General features: G+C 40.9%; 1 protein-coding gene across 9 annotated transcripts in view; it reads left to right on the plus strand.

Moving 5' to 3' along the window:
• The window catches only part of LOC134356755 (inositol 1,4,5-trisphosphate receptor type 1), a 552,079-nt gene that overhangs the window by 345,090 nt on the left and 185,505 nt on the right, over window positions 1–21,484 (plus strand). For all 9 annotated transcript variants that reach the window (XM_063067855.1, XM_063067853.1, XM_063067854.1 and 6 more), the window contains 4 exons: window positions 4,266–4,449; window positions 8,698–8,951; window positions 18,829–19,029; window positions 20,386–20,496. In XM_063067855.1, coding sequence (XP_062923925.1) covers window positions 4,266–4,449; window positions 8,698–8,951; window positions 18,829–19,029; window positions 20,386–20,496 — 750 coding nt within the window. The remainder of the gene's footprint in view (window positions 1–4,265; window positions 4,450–8,697; window positions 8,952–18,828; window positions 19,030–20,385; window positions 20,497–21,484) is intronic.

A 21,484-nucleotide genomic window follows, 5' to 3' on the forward strand; every position in this document is an offset into this window, starting at 1 on the left:
GAGGACAATGAGAGAAGTATTTCAATGATAGCAGAGGAAGAAATGTTAGCTGGTTGTTGAAGACCAAGTTTGCCCATCAGATGATTGAAGGAGCTTGATCGCAAGTGTAGGAGGAGCTCTTTGAGATGTTGAATTCAAATTTGGGTGGATTCTGGCTTTACAGAAAATGAAATTTGAGAGGTATGAAACATTCTTCTTTGATATAAAGAAGAAAACAAAGTTTCTTTCGTAACCTTTAACAGATGAGGCTGTTTCACATCAGTTCTGAACAGATCAAATAGTTGATAAGCCGGGCAGGACTGAGGTATTCGCTGCTTGGTTTCTTTATAACTCTTAAAAATGGACAATGAACGTGATGTTCACCATTAGTGCAAAACAAGTGGAAATGAAAAGTAACACTGCAGAAGACTGAACAAAATGTTGTTGTTGCCCCACTGTGAGAAAAATGTTTTCCATTAAGAGAACACTGATGATAGTTGCACTAGCTTCATGCAGTATGAAGGGTAATAACAGAATAACATCACTAACAGCAGAAAGTTAGAAAGTGTGCCCTCGTTAATACTGCTGAACAATGTGGTTGCACTCGATGTAATGCAGAGGAGATTTCACCAGGATGTTAACTGGACTGGAGAACTTTAGTGTCAGGAACAGACTGGATAGGCTGGGCTTGTCTTCCCTGGTGTGGATAAAGCTGAGGAGAGGCTAATAGTACATAAGATTGTGAGAGGCAATGATGGGGTAAATGGCCGAATCTTTTTTCCCTATCGTAAGCGTATCAAAAGAGGGCATAGACTTAAGATGGGAGGATAGAGTTTTAAAAAAGGATTTGCGAGATTTTTTTTTGAAACGGATATCTGAATATTGTTACCAGAGGAACTGGTGGAATTAGATACATTCACTTTAAGAGGCATTTTGGCACACGCTTCAGTAAACAAGGCATAGAAGGATGTATATCTAATGTAGGCAAATGTGATTAGTGTAGCTGGGTAAAAGGGTTGGCATCGCTGTGGTGCACTGAAGGGCCTGTTTCTGTGTTGTACAAATCTATAACTCCACATCAATTCTCACCTTCTGATTCCATACTAAACCAAATACAAACTTGCTCTAATCTCATTTTATTCTCTTCACATTCCCACCTGCACACTAGGGCCAATTTATGGTGGCCAGTTAATCTATGGACCTGCATATTTTGGGATTGTGGGAAGAAAGCAGAGTGCCCTGGGAAATTTCTTCCAAGGTCACCAGGAATGAGCAAGATCTACACAGATAATACCTGAAATCAGGATTGAACCCAGGTCACTGGAGCTGTGAAAGAGCAGCTCTTTTAGCTGTGCTGCTACAAGGTTTCTAATAATGAATTGAGGAAGTGAAAATTGGGTAGAATAGGGAAGGACTTCATGGTAGATGTCGTCACAACTGTAATGCAAATAGAATGATTTTGGAGGAAACGTAGAGGATGGCTTAAAAATCCTGTTTTACTTAAAATGGCTGAATGCCTGACTTAACTGAGACTTTTCAGGTGCACAAGTGATTCCTTTGACTCACAAAGGAGTAATGATTCACTGAAGGGTTCAGAGACTGAATTACGAACCTGCTAATCTTATGCGAGTGATGGGTACGGTTGAGCAAAATATCATGGGGTTTAGAAAAAGTTCCCATATTTTAGTTTAAAAGACTGATTTCTTCTGTTCAGCTAGCTCAATAATTTGTATTCAAGAGTGCAGTTAAAGCCATTACTTCTAAATTTTCTTGTGGAGGAGGAGGAGTGGAGGCTGGTGCTGAAGTTGGTTCACTGCCTGAAGTGTTTGATGGGCTTCTGGGCTCCTAATGACATTCTTTGTGGACCATCGTAGGTCAAGGAATGTGCTGTATTCAGTCTGCACACTTTTCTAACACCCCACATCCTCAGTATGGAATTAATTTACTGCCCTGCACATCATAAATTGAGCTGGTAACCCCATTTTCTCAGAGCTAAAGCAATGAAGTGCAATTCCAATGATGTGGCATACAGTCATGCCACAGTTGCTTTTGACAGCTATCTCAGGTTAACCACCACAAGATTCACCTTTTGCCTGCGAACCACCTTTATGGTTCAAGGAACCATTCAGTTCCTCTCACAAGAAATATAAAATGTAATTGTGTGACGAACATGTTCCTGTGGTACAGTGCAATATTGAATTGACTTTATTTCTTACATCCTGCATATATGTGAGGAATAAAAACCTTTACGTTACACCTCCATCTGAATATGCAATGTGTAGATTAATCGTAATTTATAATAAATAGTGTCTACAGTAAGATATGCAACAGAAACAGTCAATATTGCTTAGAAATGCAATTGTGTCAGCGTGAATTAATCAGTCTGATGGCCCTTGTGGAAGAAGCTGTCCCGGAGCCTGTTCGTCCTAGCTTTAATGTTGCAGTGTCATTTCCTGGATGGTCGCAGCTGAAACAGTTTGTGGTTGGGGTGACTTGGGCTCCCAGTGATCCTTCAAGCCCTTTTTACACACCTGTCGCTGTAAATATCCTGAATAGTGGGAAGTTCACATCTACAGATGCGCTGGGCTGTCTACACCACTCTGCAGATCCCGGCAAATGAGGGAAGTGATACAGCCAGTTAATAGGCATTGCATGAAAAATACTTACTTTGTGAGTACTGTACTATATATCTGCTTATGGGTGAGAGTTTTACAGTAAATCCCAAATTTGAACCATCACTTTAAATTTCATTGCTGCCACTGAGTGGACAAACCGGGCAGAAATTTATTTAGCGGTCAACTTTAGTAGGACTTATTTCCATTTCCTTCTACTGAGTTAGGATGGCTGTTCAGGTCAGCCCGTAATTCATGTTCTGTGTCCTATTGATCTGAAAGCTGTAGCAGCAGTGACGGGAAACTTGTTGCTGAAGTAATTGGATAATAAGACCTGACAAAATTAATTTGCCTTTTCTCTGTCAAAGTGCCTTTTGCAGACAATGAGGGTGTGGACACATGACCTGCACATTTGTAAAACGAGTGCCAACTTAAGCATTGCCATGTATCTTTTCAGTAAAACATGGTTCCATTTGGAAAATCTGCAAAGAATGTTCTGTTCCTCGCCTTAAAGAACTTATTTTTATCCCATGTGTTAAGTAATGAGGGTGGTAGCAGGAAGCACAACATTACATTTGTTTAACAAAAACACAAAATGTTGGAATCACTCAGAAGATCAGGCAACATTTGGTTGAATCCTTATTTGCATGCATGTAATCTATGCTTCAGTTGCTAACACCTCCTGCTTCAATCTTCAGTAAAAATAACGAGAGCTTTCCCTTCTTTTGTCACCCTTCCCACTCTCTCTCCTCCAGCCCCCTCATCGCAAAGTTGGTTGGTTATCCTTGTATCTTTTAAATACCAATGGTTTTCGGTGGTTTGAAATCGGATAAATGCCGAGGTTTGAAGCCTCCACTGAATTTTCATTAATTTTAATCTAACTTTAATGCAGCTTAATGTGGTATTGTGCAATAATTGTAATGTAGTTGCTGATTTGAAAACTCTTCAGGCCAGGTTAGACCTGGTCTTTTTTTTCTGAGCAGAAGTGGTGAATTTGACTTTGTCAAAATCTCAAACTCTTGCAGTAAATAGATGCAGATTTTTTAAAATATGAGTGCAACTATTTACACTCTGTGTATGACGGGGGTCTGAGAAAGGGAGGAAGATTGGTGAATAAAACATGTACAATTTCCCTAGTACCAGCAACCAGGTGCCTGTTTCTGGGATCATGCCAGTTCAACTTGGGTCTGTCTCTGTGCCCACTGTTCAATACCCTAGACCCTTCCAGATCTGGTAATGATTCATGATACTGGTGGTGAAAATCCCATTGTTTGGGCTGATTTTCATATCACATCCATATTGTAAGTATGTTTACACTGGGTATAGTTGCGCAGAAAAATTTATTAATATTGTTGACCGCACAACAGCTCTAACATTGGTTTCTCATGCATCTGTGATCTTCAGCCTTGCATTACTGGCAATTGTACCTTTTAGCTGTTCAATCTGTCCTGTAGTAATCCTTTGCTAAATCTCTCCACTCTAAATCAATCCCCTGCTAAAACCTACCTCTTTGAACAATGATCAGCCACCCTGATATCTCTGCGGCTTGATGGCCAATCCTGTGAATCTTGCTGGGTGTCATGTTGATAGTGTTATATAAGTGTAGGTTGTTGTTAAACTTGTAATGAGTATCATCTTGTGTACTGAAATCTAAACCCTTGTCTTGTTCAACAGCACTCATTTTACTGCCGATTGACAGAGGACAAAAAATCAGAGAAATTCTTCAAGGTGTTTTATGACCGTATGAAGCTCGCACAACAAGAGATCAAAGCGACAGTGACCGTAAATACCAGTGACCTTGGTAATAAAAAGAAGGACGATGAGTCTTCAGAGAGGGATGTGCCTGTGCGCAGAAGAGGTGAGAGCCAATCGTGGGACTGGTGTTTTTGACCAAGTATTCATACTGTATTAGTCTAAAACAGGAACTAATTATTTATTCTAATTGTATGTGAAGCTGCTAATTTGTGGTAGGATTTCAGAAAGTAGTACTTAAAGTTCTATTTTGGGATGCCTGTGCTGCTTGTTGTGGTACCTTTACCTTCACAACAGATGAATCAACTTTAAGAGCACTGCAGCGGATTTAAAAGCTGTTCTGGTTGGAAATAAACATAAAAATGCAAATAGGTTCAGGGAAATTAAGAAGAGAAAACTGATCAGAGAGCTAAGTGAGGCCACAGTCAGTCAGTAGGTGTTAAAAACAGATTTGTTTGATTCTAAAAGGACAGTCATTTCATTCTTGTTTTGCTCACTGGGGGAACAGTTCAGACTGTCAGTAATTTGAAAAACAAGGCTTTTCTCCAGAGCTGTAAATACATGGAGCAACTTTTATATTTGTCTGGTTCTGCAAACAGGAAGTTTGTACATCTCTCTGAACTTTGCCCATCATCCCGAATGCCCCTTGGGAGCATTGGGTGGCAATGTGCAGGTTCAAGTTTATCACGGAGCTATTCAAGAAGATTTTTCTCTGCTGAAAAAATAACTAGATTGTTCTACCACAACTGAATAGATTTCAGTGAAATACAGCAAGCTTGAATGCCATTATTCAGAACTCTGCTAGCATCTTCAAATTTGCGTCTGTCTGATCTCTTGAAGACCAATCGGAAGCATGTGGCGACAAATACTCAGTGGCCACTTTATTAGGAACCTCCTATACCAAATAAAGAGGTCACCGAGTGTATATTTATGGTCTTCTGCTGCTGTAGCTCATCTAATTATATGCTTTGCATGTGCATTCAGAGATGCTGCTCTGCACACCACTGTTGTAATGTGTGGTTATTTGAGTTACTGTTACATTCCTGCTAGTTTGAACCAGTCTGACTTTTCTTCTCTGATCTCTATTTACAAGACATTTTTGCCCACAGAACTGCTGCTCACTGGATGTCTTATTTTCTTTCTCACTCCATTCTCTGTAAACTCTGGAGAATGCTGTGATCCAGGAGATCAGCAGTTTCTGAGCTACTCGAGCCACCCGGTCTGGCACCAACAGTCATTCCATGGTAAAAGTCACTTAGATCACATTTCTTCCCCATTCTGATGTTTGGTCTGAACAACAATTGAACTTCTTGACCACGTCTGCATGCTTTTATGGATTGAGTTGCTGTCACACAATTGTCTGATTAGATATTTGCATTAACGAGCAAGTGTTCAAGTGTAGCTAATAAACTGGCCACAGAGCGTATATTGGAATAATTCATGTCAGTGGTACCCATTAATTCCAGCTGAGATGAGAACATATAAAAAGGCATAATTTCAATATTGAATTAAAGTTTTGGTTTTAGGGGAGACTTTTAGCACCCTCTGCAAGTTATTTTAGACAGGAAACAAGGTAATAAACTTCCAGCTCAGTGGGTCTAAATTAATAAATAAGGATTTGTCTTAGAATTTTAATAATGGTGAATACAGTTGCAGCGTTCCATTGATTGATTATGGATAAGAACATTGCAGAACAGGTTTTATTTTGTGAATTAGTCAAATTAATATCACTGTTCATTCCAGTTAATTCAGCCAAAGATGAATATATGATTGCGATTGATAAATTCTTGCATTCCTACTTGGATGAGTTGGTCACCACTGTATCAAATCTATGTTAATTTGCCTTCAACAATATCACATAGATAATTTTAGATTTATTGAGCTATTATTTATCTGCTCACAGTTGCTGACCAGCAGTTGAGTCTTGTAGCTACAGTAACTGATTCATTTTAGGTTCATTAAGTGTTGCAGGACTATTCTGAAATAAGGTGTTAAAATATATTACGAACTCAGTTGACCAGATTCAGTAATTACCAAATAGGCAATATTTAATTGAAGCTTTAGTTTTTGATATCATTCTTTAGCCAGACATGGTACATGATTGACCGAGAAACAGGGAGCATTTGGGATCCAAGGGGAGGTGCCATGTTGACTCAAACTACCTCAGTGGCAGAAAGTAAATGATAAAGATTGACAGCAATGATTTGACAGTGGTGCGCAGGCATTATCTGTGGGATTCAGCATAAGGTCTGGTGTGCACATGGAATTGAACTTGGCGAAGTGTGGAGACAAATACAAGGATGTAATAATCTGTAGGACAGCGAGAAGTCTTCAAGAACAAAAGGATCACAGTACATGTCCCATTGGTCTCTGAAGCTAGAAGAACTGATAAATGCTGTTAAGGTGTAGCAGAGATACTTTTAATGTCGTAGAATGTGAGTGGAAATTCAGGTTGGAACTGCATAAAGTGCATGCTATAGGAGGACAGCATTTCGCTCTGCACTATATTATGGGTAGGTACTATAAGTACTAGAAAGTATAACAAGGGTGGTGTCAGTGCTAGAGTATAAAACAGCACAAGGGAGACAGGCTAGGCTGGGTCATTTCCTTTTTATGGACTTTTTACCAAGGAGTGTAAAATTCTGAATGGCCTAGATAGACTCAACAGGAATGTCCTGTTTCCCTTGGCTCCAGCTTTGAGACAGAGTTAAAGCTATTAGTAAAGGAAACAGAGGGTGGGGTCAGGAACATTTTATCTCAGAGTGGTGGAGATTCAAAACTTGCTGTCTGCAAAGACTATGGAAGCAGAAACCCGAATTATGTTTGAAACCAAAACAATCCTGAGTGGGTTCTTGAACTATTCTAACCTGTGCAGCAGAAGGCGAGGATGATGAGGATTAACTTTATTTGTCACATATACACCGTAACATACAGTGAAATGCATTGTTTGCGTCAAATGGAGTTAGCATGGATTGTGCTGGTTAGCTTGCAAGTGTTGCCGTGCTTCTGGCAACAACATAGAGTGCCTAGAACTTGTTCACCCATACATCTTTGGAAAGGGGGAAGAAACCTGAGAACCTGGAGGAAATCCACATGGTTTCAGGGGTGACGTATAATCTTCTTGTAGGCAGTGGCGGGAATTGAACACTGATCGGTGATCACTGATACTCTTAATAGCATTATGTTAACCAGCACCCTACACTACCGTAGACACTCAGTGGGAAATGGGATACGCTTGTTATGATTTGGCCAGCATTGATGTGATATACTGAAGGGCATACATATGTTATACAATTTCCACTTCTATTATTACACAATAAAGCTCGCTATCCTTTAGTCCCTGAGTAGAGTGCTCTGATCAGTTTTGGTTGTTGTGTATGGTGAATATGTTGAGTCTTCATTTGCTGGACAGTTGAAATTCTCCCAACTCTGATGAATAGGGTTTAGCTACTTCAGTGGTAATGAAGGAAATGGAGCAAAGACCAGAGGACGGAGTTCTGGTGCAATTTGATTTTGCAGTTCCTTCAATTATTTTGGTCTTGTCTGTCAAAGTGATCGAAGTGGAATGTTTCCAGCCAGCTGGGAGTTGTACAGTATGGAAGCAATCCTTCTGCCCAGCATATCCATGTTGACCAAGGTGCCTATCTGAGCCAATTCCATTTGCCTTCACTTGGCCCATATCCCTCCAAACCTTTTCTACTCATATACTTAGCCAAATGTCTTTTAAACATTGTAATTATACTTGCCTCGATCATTTCCTTTGGCAGCTCATCCCATTTACCCTCTGAATGAAAAAAAATGCCTCTCACATAGCCTTTATGTCATTCCCCTTTCACCTTAAAACTAGTTTTTGATTCCCTCATGCTATGGGAAAAAAAAGATTTTTGACAAGCTACCCAGCCTAAAATTCCTTATGATTTTATAAACTTCTATCAGGTCACCCCTCAACAACTTCTAGGGGAAGCAGACCCAGCCTATCCAGCCTTTCATTATTGCTCAAGATCACCAGTCCAGGCAGCAATACCCCTTGCATAGCAAAAGCCTATTCATCTGAGCTGTTAGTATTTCAACTGTCCAGCATCCAGAGACTTTATATATTCCTTGTTCACAGAAGCCAAAACTAATTACAATACTCTAGACATGGACTAAAGGATAGTATGATTTGTGTAATCATGGAATCAAATATTATATAGCATAAGGGAGCCATGATATCATTACTGGCCAAATCAAAATAAGCTTATCCTACTTCCTCACCTTTTGCGAATCTTTTCTGCACTCCAGCTAGCTTAATCACATCCACCTTATGGCATGGTAACCAGACCGTGGCTAATCAGTTCTTTGTGTTGAAATGCAGCCAAGGAACCTTCAGCACAACTTAGCGATGAAGTACGAGAGCAGCTATTGGAGGCCTCTGCTGCTACGCGGAAAGCCTACAACGCTTTCCGGAGGGAAGCCGACCCAGAGGACCACTTTACCGGCGCGGATGGTAATCCAGCTTCTGGAGAGAAGAACAAGGATGACGGAGAGATGAGTGCTGTAATAGCCATTATGCAGCCAATTCTTCGCTTCATGCAGCTGCTCTGTGAAAACCATAACCGAGATCTCCAGGTATGTGTATCCTGTTTTGAATGGATTTCTTGTTATGTCCACACAGCATTTTGTGTCCAAAACTGAAGTCAATGCCAAAGATGAGTTTGCATCCTAGTAGGGATTTTTGTGAAAAGATGATCTCTATTTAAAATGCTAAGCTTTCTAGAAGAGAGACAGCTGTCCTGCTTTCCTCTGATTGTCCTCTGGCTTGGAAGGTAACTGGCCGAGCCGGCTGGTGGCGCAACGACATCGGCGCTGGACCCAGGAGCAGAGGTTCCCGGGTTCGAAACTAGTAGGTTCCACCCCCGCGTATGCTTTCCATCCGTGCCAGGTTGAGTGTCGAGATCGCAACTGGACCTCGTAAAATAAAGGGAAAATACTGCGAAGATGTCTGTGTGAGGAGTGGCGAGTCACGCAGTCTCTCTCCTCTTCAGCGCCTTGTAAAAAGCCATGAAAAAGACATCATCACAGACGCACGCACGGACACGCAGACGCACATGTACAGACTCGCACGCGCCAAAAAAAAAGGAACGTAACTGGCCATGATTTGCAAGTGTGTCAGTATGCAGTGTTCTGTTAGAGGCTGTTCCAAAGTTTATTGTTGAAAACTTTTCTACATTTAACATGAACTGTGATATAGTCAACAATCCAAATTAATTCATTTGTGATTGTGAGTGTGCATATTGCCAGGGTGTCAAGTCTAACATCATATAAAAATATTTCAAATGTAATTAACTTTCTATTTAATACATAGATAGGAAACACAATTAGAGACAGTATATGTAAATAGAGAATATGGAGTACATATGTTCAATATTCAAAATTATGTATAGTGACAGTCAAGCAAATTGCGTTAGATTCTGACTCGTTGGGTACAGCTCAAGGACTGTTTTTGCAGTTGTACAGAAATAAATGATGGTTTGGCTGCCTCTTGCACCTTGAGGAATGGCAGTTAAATTCGTTATTAAGAAAGCCTAAATCTAAGTGCTTTAATTGCTGCTGTTATGTTTGGATAACAGTCCCTCTTAGCAGGTTTATTTAAAATCCGTGAACCCGATTAATAGTTACGCCATTCCAATCATTTCAAGGATCCTAGATAATTGATAGTCCAACCATCTAATGAATATTTGAGGTGAATAGGTCTAATGTCCTTTTTTTCTGATGCATCACCAAATTTTTGTGAATTAACTATCACAAGAAGTTTGTCATCTGAAGAAAACCGGGCTAGGTGAAATCTGTTCTGGCTTGCTTACATGGTGAGCCACCGAGATTTACAAGTTGTCGTAACAGTTTGATGAAAGTAATACTTTTATAAGTATTTCAGGTTCAGTGATTCACCTGATGAGATTCACCTTTCAAGCAAGATTGTTCCTGTTGGAACCAGGCACTTGATTCCATAGCTTGCCCTCTTCTCTCTGACAGAGGCTGTTGAGCTGCCAGTCAAATCTGCTCTCCTGTTTGTGGATCACATGGTAGCTTCCTCCAGCTGAGCTGAAATAAGTTCAAAGTATATTTATTATCCAAGTACGTACGTGTCACCATATGCTACTTTGAGATTCATTTTCTTGCAGGCATCCACAGTAGAAGAAATGCAATAGAATCAATGAAAATCTACGCACAAACAAAACTGACAAACAACCAATGTGCAAAAGAAGGCAGACTGTGCAAATACAATACATGGATAGATAGATAGATAGATAATATTGTGAGCATGAGTCCTTGAGAATGAGCCCATAGCTTAGGAGTCAGTTCAGAGTTGAGGTGAGTGAGGTTACCCACAGTGGTTTAGGAGTTTGAAAGTTGGTCTCAGTGAGGGAGGCCATTCCAGAATTTTATGAACGTCACTTGAACTCTCAACAAAACTGTTCCATCAAGATAATACGGTATGCAAGGCATGACATTTTAAAAGACATTCAGCTCCTCCTTTCCTGTCGGTTCGATGAACCTTTCCCAAATATGCTGCCTTTCAAGTCTTCTGCCACAAAAATGTTGATTGAAACATCAAGCATAAATTGGCCTGAAGTTTCTTAAATATGAGACTCAAGGAGCCTGCTAAGCTTTTGAGTATGTATGTAAGAATGTATAAGAGCAGAGAAAAACCATAAATAGTCAGTCTCTTCAATATTGGGTTTCTTTCACTTAATTATGGCCATCATTGATTTCTGTTTCTCAATAGTAGCTGCTGGTGAGCTTTGGGTGTTCCAGGCAGGATTTTGATATATTGATAAACTTTATTCCTAGGTAATAGGAGAAACTAGTTCAGTGATGGGTTCAAACTTGTGAAACTTCCTTGTCTTTAGGACCAATGGAAAGCACTTCTGGGATTTGTCTTGGCCTTCATTTGCGAAATTTGTCTAAATTTGAATAGAGGGAAACTGTTTTACAGTAGACATCTGCATGAACTGTAGGGAAATATAGATAGTCATTCTTGTTGCTAAATCAAGGCAAAAATGACTTGCTTTACCTTTTAATTTACTTTTGTTGATCTACCAATTGTAAATGTATTTTAACCTGTGAAATCTTTGAGGATTCCATTCATCCGTTGTATTTCACATTCATTCTAAGATATTGCAAAGTGCTTCACAATCAGAGATATCTTTGAAATATGAAAAATGCCATAGAGTTACTGTACCATCCAAACTGCCTAGCCTGTTTGTGTAAAAATGATAAACAATTCAGTATAAGCAATGTTCACAACCAGTGTGAAAGTAACTGCTCAAAGTGGAGAAGTATTCAGGATGGCTCTGAGAATCCCAGGCCCATTCTGTGTGTAGACAGTGGAAGGAATGCACTCCCTCAAACTTCCCAACCATCAGGCACCTCTGCTCTTGCCCCATCTCTCTGGAAAAGTCCGAGTCTGTTGGACTCATCCATCACCTTAGGATCAGTTGAACTGAGTGGAAACAAACTGTCTTTGATTGGGATGGGGTAGGGAAATACCCAAGAGGAGAAAGATGAAAATCCGACAATCCATTCTTGTAGTGATAACAGAAGGGTAAATATTGGTCCGAATACTGGCTTATAGCACTTGCTTTTGTTTCTACTATTGCTATCAGACTGCCTGGTCCATCTTATATACTTATCCAACACGCATCATCTCCTATCATGTGGCAGTTTCTCAGATTTGATCTGCAAGTGGCAGGTCAATAAAGGGTGACTTCATCCCCAAACCTTCTCCTTCAGAAGTTGATAGAGTTACCAACTGAGTCATTGCGGGCAGTGGAATTTAGAGTTTGGAAAGAACAGGTAAGGGCTGTTTTACTGGCGATCAGAGCCATGTCCAATCAAATGAGTTAACAGCCATTTTATTGGTGGTTTCTTATGAAGTTAAATGTTTCACAAGTTTGTATTTCAGTTGAGTGTATTTGTGTACAGTTCTGGCAAATGACTCTTGTAAATGATTGTTCTTTTAATCACAGCTTGACAAGTTAAATTATCCATTTACTTTAGTCATGAAATTATTCCTACCTGGGAGTAAATGACAAGTCCATGTAATACGTAATCTGCTTCTGCTCGAATTTGTTCCCACTTCTGGAGCTTCTCTTTTTGTTCCTCTTTGTTCCCATTCCTCATCGAATTTTGTTAGTGCTCTGAGGAGTATGGGTCTTCTTCTGTCCTACCCTCATTATGCAGGTACATCAGACACCCCTTTCTTGCTGTCATCTTCCCTTCAGTATTATAGTACTGAATTAAGTTGCATGCCATCTTGGTCAATGTCTCCCATCCACTACATAATGTACTGGGTAGGCACAGGAGTACATTCAGCCAGAGACTCATTCCACCGAGATACAACACAGAGCGTCATAGGAAGTCATTCCTGCCTGTGGCCATCAAACTTTACAACTCCTCCCTTGGAGGGTCAGACACCCTGAGCCAATAGGCTGGTCCTGGACTTATTTCATAATTTACTGGCATAATTTACATATTACTATTTAACTATTTATGGTTCTATTACTATTTATTATTTGTGGTGCAACTGTACCGAAAACCAATTTCCCCCCAGGATCAATGAAGTATGACTATGACTATAATGATCTCATATTTGCCTTCAATTGATGGTGTGGGATGGGCTATGTGTGCCCACTCAGCCAATGATTTTTTTGCCCAGATTTTGGAATGGGTTTCAAGCCAAGACAACTAACTCAACTGTGATGCTGATTGAAAGGCTTCATTTTAATTCATTGATCAGAAAATGCGCTCTGGAACAAATGTAAAATAAATAACGGTAAATATCACCCATTGAAATGTAGTCCTTGGGGAATGAAATGCAAATTATTCTTTCATAATCAAAAACTAATAGGGAATTCAAATTTTACGTGGACTGTTTTGATTATGAAAGTAATGTAAACTTGGAGAGCTGACTTTCACAATGCATTAGACCTCTAGAATCTGAATTTTTAAATAGACCTGCAGGTGCCTTCATGAGTGCTCTTTGACTCTGGATTTGACCTGATGGAGTTTTACTCAACCTCTGGCCACTCTGACATGGATGTGTTTGATGCTAATAGTCCTTGTCCAAAAGAGAAAAAGATGTTATTTATAATGGAAAGAGCACAATAGGAGCAGGAGCAGGCCATTCATCCCCTCTGACCTGACCTGTCATTCAGTATGATCTTGGCTGATCAGTCCAGGTCTCAATGACTCTTCTGTGCCAGATCTCTGTCGTCCTCTATTCCCCAAATTATTCAATACATCACTCTCCTCTGTAAATACCTCCAGATTCCTTACTTTAAAGAATGACAGGAAAATTTCAGGAAATCGGGCAGCACAAGTCCTAGAGCAAAAGAGGTTCCTATTTGCTATACAGTCTTGTGTTGACAGGGAATGTGGGGGCGGGGGGAGCCCCTGGCAAGGAAGCAGCATAAATACTACAGGATGGTGATAAGAAGAAATGGCACCTAAAAGAATCAAATATATGAAGGGACACAAAATGCTAACTCGGGTACAGGGTGAAAAAGGTCATTGAAAATCGGAAACTGGAAATACTGCAATCACTCCGCAGATGTGGCCAAACCCACTGAAAGAGGATATTTCTGCCTAAAGGCAGATTGTCAGAACTGGGGAAGAGCAAGCCAATTAGTTTTATGTTGCGGAGAAGATGGGAAAGGGATAAGTAAGATGGGGCCAGGGTGGAAATAGAAGCTTTTCCTCTTGTGGTGTCTGTTCAGATTCAGTTTCTATTACTGACTGTTGTGCCTTATCCTGCAAAACTGGTAAAGAACCACAGTTTCAAGGAATAACAGTTGGTGATTGATCCTCTACTAAAAGTGGAGCATGCAGTATTATAGAGTTGCAATATGAAACATGAAGTCCTCAATAATAAAGATGTTTCAACAGCTTATCAAGACCAAATTAAATTATTGAACAAAATAGAGAAGACATTTCGGGCTGAGACCTTTCATCAGGACCTGACAAAGGGTCTCAACCTGAAATATTGATTATCCCATTACAGAGATGCTACCTGACCTGCTGAGTTCCTCCAACACTTTTATGCGTGTTACTCTGAATTTCCAGAATCTGCAGAATCTCTTGTGTTTAAAACATTAAAATTTAAAAATTGTCCTCATTTATATCGAACATGTCAAGAAATCTCATGGGAGAGAAGCAATGCATTAGAACACAGTTATAAGAAGGCCATTCAGTATTTCACAACTACTCCATCATTCAACAAGGTAATGATAGACTTTCACCTCTTGTCTGTTCCCATGGTAATCTCATATATTTTGATTACCATAATATCCAATTGTGGTATTGAATTACTGAGCCTCAACTGCTCTCCTGGGTAGGGTGTTCCCAAGATTTACCAGCTTCTGGCTAAAGAAATTTCTTTGTCTCAATCCTCAGTGGCAAACCCCTTACTTATGCTAGTGACCTCTGGTTCAGACATCCCAGCCATTCCATTTCTTTATTTTTGCTGTTGAGTCATGTAGCTATATTTCAGTACTGAAACATCACCTTCATGGGGCCACGAGTGGCATCAGTCATCCTGGCTTTAAGGAATGTAATAGAACACTACTTAATGCATTGTAAATTATTGCAAGAATAAAAAGGCATTGCATGGTTTAGTCTTGTCAATAATTATTATTATGAATATTGTTTAGTTTGATATACGTATATAAAAACATCACGTTCATGGGGCCACAGGCAACATTATTATTGTCGGTGGCCCCTTTCCATTTCCATGAGACATCATTGCTTCTATCCCCAGATCTCCTGGAGTGTATTCTTGTTCTTATTGACAAGCCCCACATTCCTGGGAAAATGCCCATGTCATTGGTGAGTCTAGAACTGGAGTTTAGACTCAAAACTAGACCTCGAGCACAGCAACTTGAGACTCGCTGTGGACAAGATCTAAGAGATCGTGGACTTTAGGAAGGTGCAGGTTGACCATTGCTCACTGCACAACTAGGGCTCCTCTGTGGAGAGAGTTAGGAGCACAAAGTTTCTGGGAGTGCATGTAATGGATGACCTGACCTGGACCCCAACACCATCTCTTTGGTCAACAAAGCACAGCCGCATCTCCACTTCCTGAAGAGACTGAGATGTGTAGACCCCCTCCTCCCCTCAGTTTTTACCATTGAGTGTGTCCTGACCAGCTGCATCATCGCCTGGTATGAGAATTGCAGGGCATCTGACCACAGGTCCCTACAAAGCATTGGAAGAACAGCTGAGTGGATCATCGCAGTCTCTCTTCCACCCATCAGAGATATTTATGGGGAGCGCTGCGCACACAGGGCCCTTCGTATCGTCAATGATCCCCCCAACCACCCAACAGTCTCTTTGACCCCCTTCCATCAGACAGGAAGTACAATAGTATTAGGAAAAGAACTACTCGGGTGGGAAACAGCTGCCTGCCCCAGGTCATAAGACTACTGAACTCCCTGCCACTGCCCCCCCCCCCCGGGCTTGTCATGTATGAAGTGCCAGAAGCGTTATACTGTTTACTTTTTAACGTGTTGTAAATGCTCATTATTTGTTACTTTCCTTGTGGTAATATTACTTTGTCTTGTGTGTGTGAATTACATGTCCTGTGTCTGGTACAGAGGAACATTGTTTCTTTGGGTGGTATACATGTATATGGTTGAATACTGACCCTGAAGTTGAACTTGGATTAGAGGTGGTAGGATAAGAGTGAAAGGTGAAATATTTCAGGGGTACCTGAGGGAGGATCTTTGTTACTCAGAGGGCGGTATGAGTGTGGAAAGAGCTGCCAGCAGAAGCACTGGGTACGGATTCAATTACAACATTTAAGAAAAATTTGGGTAAGTACATTGGTGGGAGAGCTGTGGAGGGCCGTGGTATAGGTGCAGCTCAATAGGACTAGGCAGAATACCAGTTCGGCATAGATAAGATGGGCCAAAAGACCTGCTTAGGTAGTGCTGTGTGACTTTCTATATGAAGTGCGCCTCTGTTGTGATGTAGAGGAAATAAGCAGCTAATTTTTGCAGAGCAGGATACCATTAATGAGCAGATTATCTCCGCTGGTTGACTCAAGGGATAGAAATGAGCCAGAAGTAAGTGCTACAATATTGAGTTATATTATCACTTTTCCCTGCCAAGGTTTTACTTTTAAATGAGCTTGCTGATTTCTCATTTAGTCTTTCATCTACCATTGGTTTACTTTTTACCCCATAGAAAATGAGCTCAACAATGCCCTTTGTACTCGCTTTTACTGACAAAACGTGGAGGCACTTCACGAGCTCCACAGCCCCCGATGACCCTGTGATTTAATTCTGAGGCTGACATGAGAGCATCTTTCACCAGGGTGAACCCACAGAAAGCATTTGAGTCAGATGGGGTACATGGCTGAGCATTGAAGATCTGTGCGATTGATTGGCTGGAATGTTCACTGATATCTGTAACCTCATGCTGTGGCAGTCTGAGGTGCCCTGCTGCTTCAAGCTAGCTTCAATTATGCCAGTGTCGAAGAAGAATGTGGAACCTACCTCAGTGACAGTCGTCCACTAGCACTTGCATCCACTGTGATGAAGTGCTTTGAGAGGTTGGTGATGAAACTATCAACTTCTGCTTGAGGAGTGATTTGGATCTGCTCCATTTTCCCTTCTGTAACAACAGATCTATAGCAGATGCCAATTTATTGGCTCTTCACTCAACTCTTCAACATCTGGACAGTGATGATGCATGCATCAGGATGCCCTTTGTGGACTACAGCTCGGCATTCAGTACTATCATCCCCTCAAAGCTAATAGACAAGCTCCAAGATTTTGGCTTCAACACCTCCTCCTGCAACTGGATTCTCAACTTTCTCACTTGCAGACCCTAATCAGTACAGATTGGCAACATCTCTTCCACAATCTCCATCAGCACAAGTGCACCACAGGCTGTCTGCTTAGCCCCTTGTTTTACTTGCTTTATACTTACGACTGTGAAGCCGTGTTATATTTAAGTTTGATGGCGACAGCCAAATCAAAGGTGGTGATAAATCAGCATCTAGGAGGGAGATAGAATATCTGGCTGCATGGTACCACATCGACAACCTCTCACGCAGTGTCGGCAAGATCAAGGAGCTGATTATTGACTACTGAAGGAGGAAGTAGGACGTCCATGAGCCACTCTTTATCTGGGGATCAGAAGTGGAGAGGGTCACCAACTTTAAATTCCTCGACGTTATTTCAGAGGAACTGTCGTTGGTTCAGCATGTGAATGTCATTATGCAGAAAGAACGGCAGCACTTAGAGGGTTGAGAAGATTTGCTATCTTATATGAAACTTTGGCAAACTTATATAGCTGCGCTGTGGAGAGTATATTGACTGGTTGCATCATGGCTTAGTATGGAAACACCAATGCCCTTGAACAAAAAGTAGTGGATACTTCACAAATAAAGCCCTCCCCACGATTGAGCACTTCCGCAAGGAGTGCCATCACAAGAAAGCAGCATCCATCATCAAGGACGCCCACCATCCAGGCCATGTTCTCTTCTCGCTACTGCCCTCGGGAAGGAGGAACAGGAGCCACAGGACCCACATCACCAAGTTCGGGAACAGTTATTACGCCTCAACCTTCAGGCTCTTGAATTTAATTGGAATTATTTAAATCTCACAACCGTCCCACAATGTGAGGGAGTAAAAATCTTTGCATTATGACTCTGTCTCAATATACAGATATGTGAATTTATATGTCTAATGGCTTGTAGAAAGAAGCTGTCCTGTAGCCTGTTGGTCCTGATGGAAACAGCTGAAACAGTTTGTGGTTGGGGAGACTGGTGTCCCGGATGATCTTCCAGGCCTCCTTTATGCACCTGCTGCTGTAAACATCCTCAATGGAGGGAAGTTCACATCCACAGATGCGTTGGACTGTCTGTACCACTCTCTGTAGTGCCCAACGATCAAGGTTGGTGCAGTTTCCGTACCAGGCAGTGATACAGCCAGTCAGTATGCTCCCAATTGTGCCCCTGCAGAAGGTCTTGAGGATTTGGGGGCTCATGCCGAACTACTTCAGTCATCTGCAGTGGAAGAGATGCTGTTGTGCTTTTTTGCCACACAGCCAGTGTGTACGTCCAGGTGAGATCTTCGGTGATGTGTATACCAAGGAACTTGAAACCAAAGTTTATTTATTTATTATTCTTTTTTCCTTTTTTTTGTATTTGTACAGTTTGTTGACTTTTGCACATTGGTTGGTTGTCCGTCCTGTTCTGTGTGGGTTTTCATTGATCCAATTGTGTTTCTTTGTATTTAGTGTGAATGCCCGCAAGAAAATGAATCTCAGGGTTGTATATGGTGACACGTTAATAACTTTGAAATTTGAGCTTGGAAAATCTATCTGAAAACTTGATGGAGGAACAACCTGTAAGAATTAAACGTAGCACCTGCTATAACTTGCAATCAATTAAGAAAGTCAAGAAAATAATATTTTTCTTTTTATTGTTTCACTTCAGAACTTCCTGCGATGTCAAAACAACAAGACTAACTATAACCTGGTCTGCGAGACACTGCAGTTCCTAGACTGCATCTGTGGCAGCACCACTGGTGGACTGGGCCTTTTGGGACTCTACATCAATGAAAAGAATGTTTCCCTCATCAATCAAACACTGGAAAGCTTAACTGAATATTGTCAAGGGCCTTGCCATGAGAACCAGGTATACGTTCAAGCCATCCCTAGGAGCAGCTGAAAAAGAATGTCATTTGTGATTTTATTTTTGTTGTGGAGCAGGCATTTTTTTGTTGGTGGCCCAGAGCTGGTTGCAGTACATTCATTATAATCCACAGAGGCATGTTTACAAATTCTCATGGGAAGACTGGGAAAATCAGGTTGTCACTGTGCTCTGGAAGAGCGTAAGGTAACAGAATCCTTTGGAGGTAGTGATCATAATACGATAGAAGTCACTCAGCAGTTTGAGAGGGAGAAACTAAAATCAGATATATCAGTATTACAGTGGAGTAAAGCTAAGCTGAGAGGCATGAGAGAGGAGCTGGTCAAAGTTCATTGGAAGGGGACGCTGGCAAGGATGATAGAAGAACAGCAATGGCTAGATTTAAGGGAGTAACTCAGAAGATTTAGGATCATTTCATCCCAATGTAGAAGCAGCATTCTAAAGGGAGGTTGAGGGAACTGTGGCTGACAGGGGAAGTTAAAGACAGCACAAAACCAACAAAGCCTACCAAATATTGAAAGTGCTATGTAAAGTGGATGTTGAGAGGTTGTTTCCAGTAGTGGGAGAATCTGTGACCACAGGGCACAGCCTCTGAATAAAAAGAATTCCCTTTAGAACAGAGATGAGGAGGAATTTTTTTAGCTAGAGATAGTGAATCTCATCTCTTGTCCCTGTAAGCTTGGACACCCGTGGAGGCCAAGTCATTGAGTATATTTTAAGCAAAGGCGTATAGGTTTTGATTAGTAAGGGTGTCAAAGGTTGCAGCGAGAAGGCAGGAGAATTGGGTTGAGAGGGATAATAATTCAGCCTTGTTGGAATGGCAGAGCAGGCTTAATGGGCTGAATGGCCTAACTTTGCTCTTGTGTCTTAACAGTCTTCGTATAGGAAGGCAAATTAAAGGTATTATTTCTATGCATAATTGTTTTTTTAAACATGGTATCAGATCACATAAACTGATTCATTACGGCAATATCTTCAATATTTCAAATCAAGTTTTACAGCTTACTTGTTATTCTTGGGCCTCTAGAATAGGTGTTCCACCCACAACCTCAGTAGTCAGAGAAGAGTATCACCACTGACACCATAATTAATTGCAAGAAGACTGTCTACAGCAATAAATGATTTAAACAACTTTTTGTCTCAGTCCCCTCTGTTGGGGTGCATAAAATATCTTCATGCAGGTAGTTTACAAACCACAGGTATTCAGATGTGGGGCGATTAAATACTGCTTCTGTGAATGGGAACATCACTAAATAAATGTTTTGGCTTTCCAAAGCTGCTGTTCCCTAACTTGGAAGCAGCAGCATAACTAAAATGACTTTATTTAACTTGTTTTCACAGAACTGTATTGCCACCCATGAATCAAATGGAATAGACATTATCATTGCACTAATTCTTAATGATATCAATCCTTTGGGAAAGAAGAGAATGGACCTTGTGCTGGAATTGAAGGTAAGCAGGGTGGGCAGTACAAAATTGATTACTTGAACTTTAAATTTATTTCCAGATGGTATAGATGCACCACTGGGAAGACCAGCAAACCTTGGGTTAGATTCCTCTTTGCTAAGTTGTTTAGTCTTTGATAGGGAAGAAATTGGACTGTGGTAGAAATTAATGTATGAGGAACCTGGTATTCTCCCATCAAGTTTCCATGATGTCAATACAACTGAGTACTATATGGTGATTAGAAAATGGCAACTGCTGCAATTATACATCTTTTGTACTGAATGCTAAACCAACTCCAGACTTTACCTGCCCTGGATCATTACTTGGTGGCATTTCCACACAACGCAAGGCAGTGTTGGTCTGATTAGTTTCTTTAGCCACCTTAGGACTCAACAAAACTAAGCGGAAGTAAATTTGCCTTGATTCCAAGCGATTGCCAGAGCAGAAGAAGAACTGATGACCAGGGAATGAGTTCATCCAGTCTCATCCTTGTACTGGGCTTCTGGATGGCAATTGAATTGCATGAGAAATGAAATACTTGATTGTCATTATTATAATATAACTATGTCATAGCAAAATAAAGTTGCATTACTTTTTGGCGATCAGAAGGTGCCTGGCACGCAATACCAAGGGAGGTGGTAAAAGGAGGTATGATAGCAAAATTTGAGGCATTTGGGCAGATACATCAACAGGCAAGAAATAGAAGAATGCAGGCAGGTGGGATTAGTTTACACAACACAACAAAGATCGTTATAGCACAGTACAGGCCCTTCAGTCCATGATGTGCCGACCTTTAAACCTATTCCAAGATCAATCCCTCCTACATAGCCCTCCACTTTTTTTCTTTTATGCAGGAGTTTCTTAAATGTCCGGAATATTTCTGCCTCTACCGTCACCCCTGGCAGTGCATTCCACGCACCCACCATTCTCTTTGTAAAGATCTTACCTCCGGCTTGGCATCACGGTCAGCACAAATGCAGAAAGAACATACAAC

The sequence above is a fragment of the Mobula hypostoma genome, chromosome 15, assembly GCF_963921235.1.
Source record: "Mobula hypostoma chromosome 15, sMobHyp1.1, whole genome shotgun sequence".
Taxonomy (NCBI): Eukaryota; Metazoa; Chordata; class Chondrichthyes; order Myliobatiformes; family Myliobatidae; genus Mobula; species Mobula hypostoma.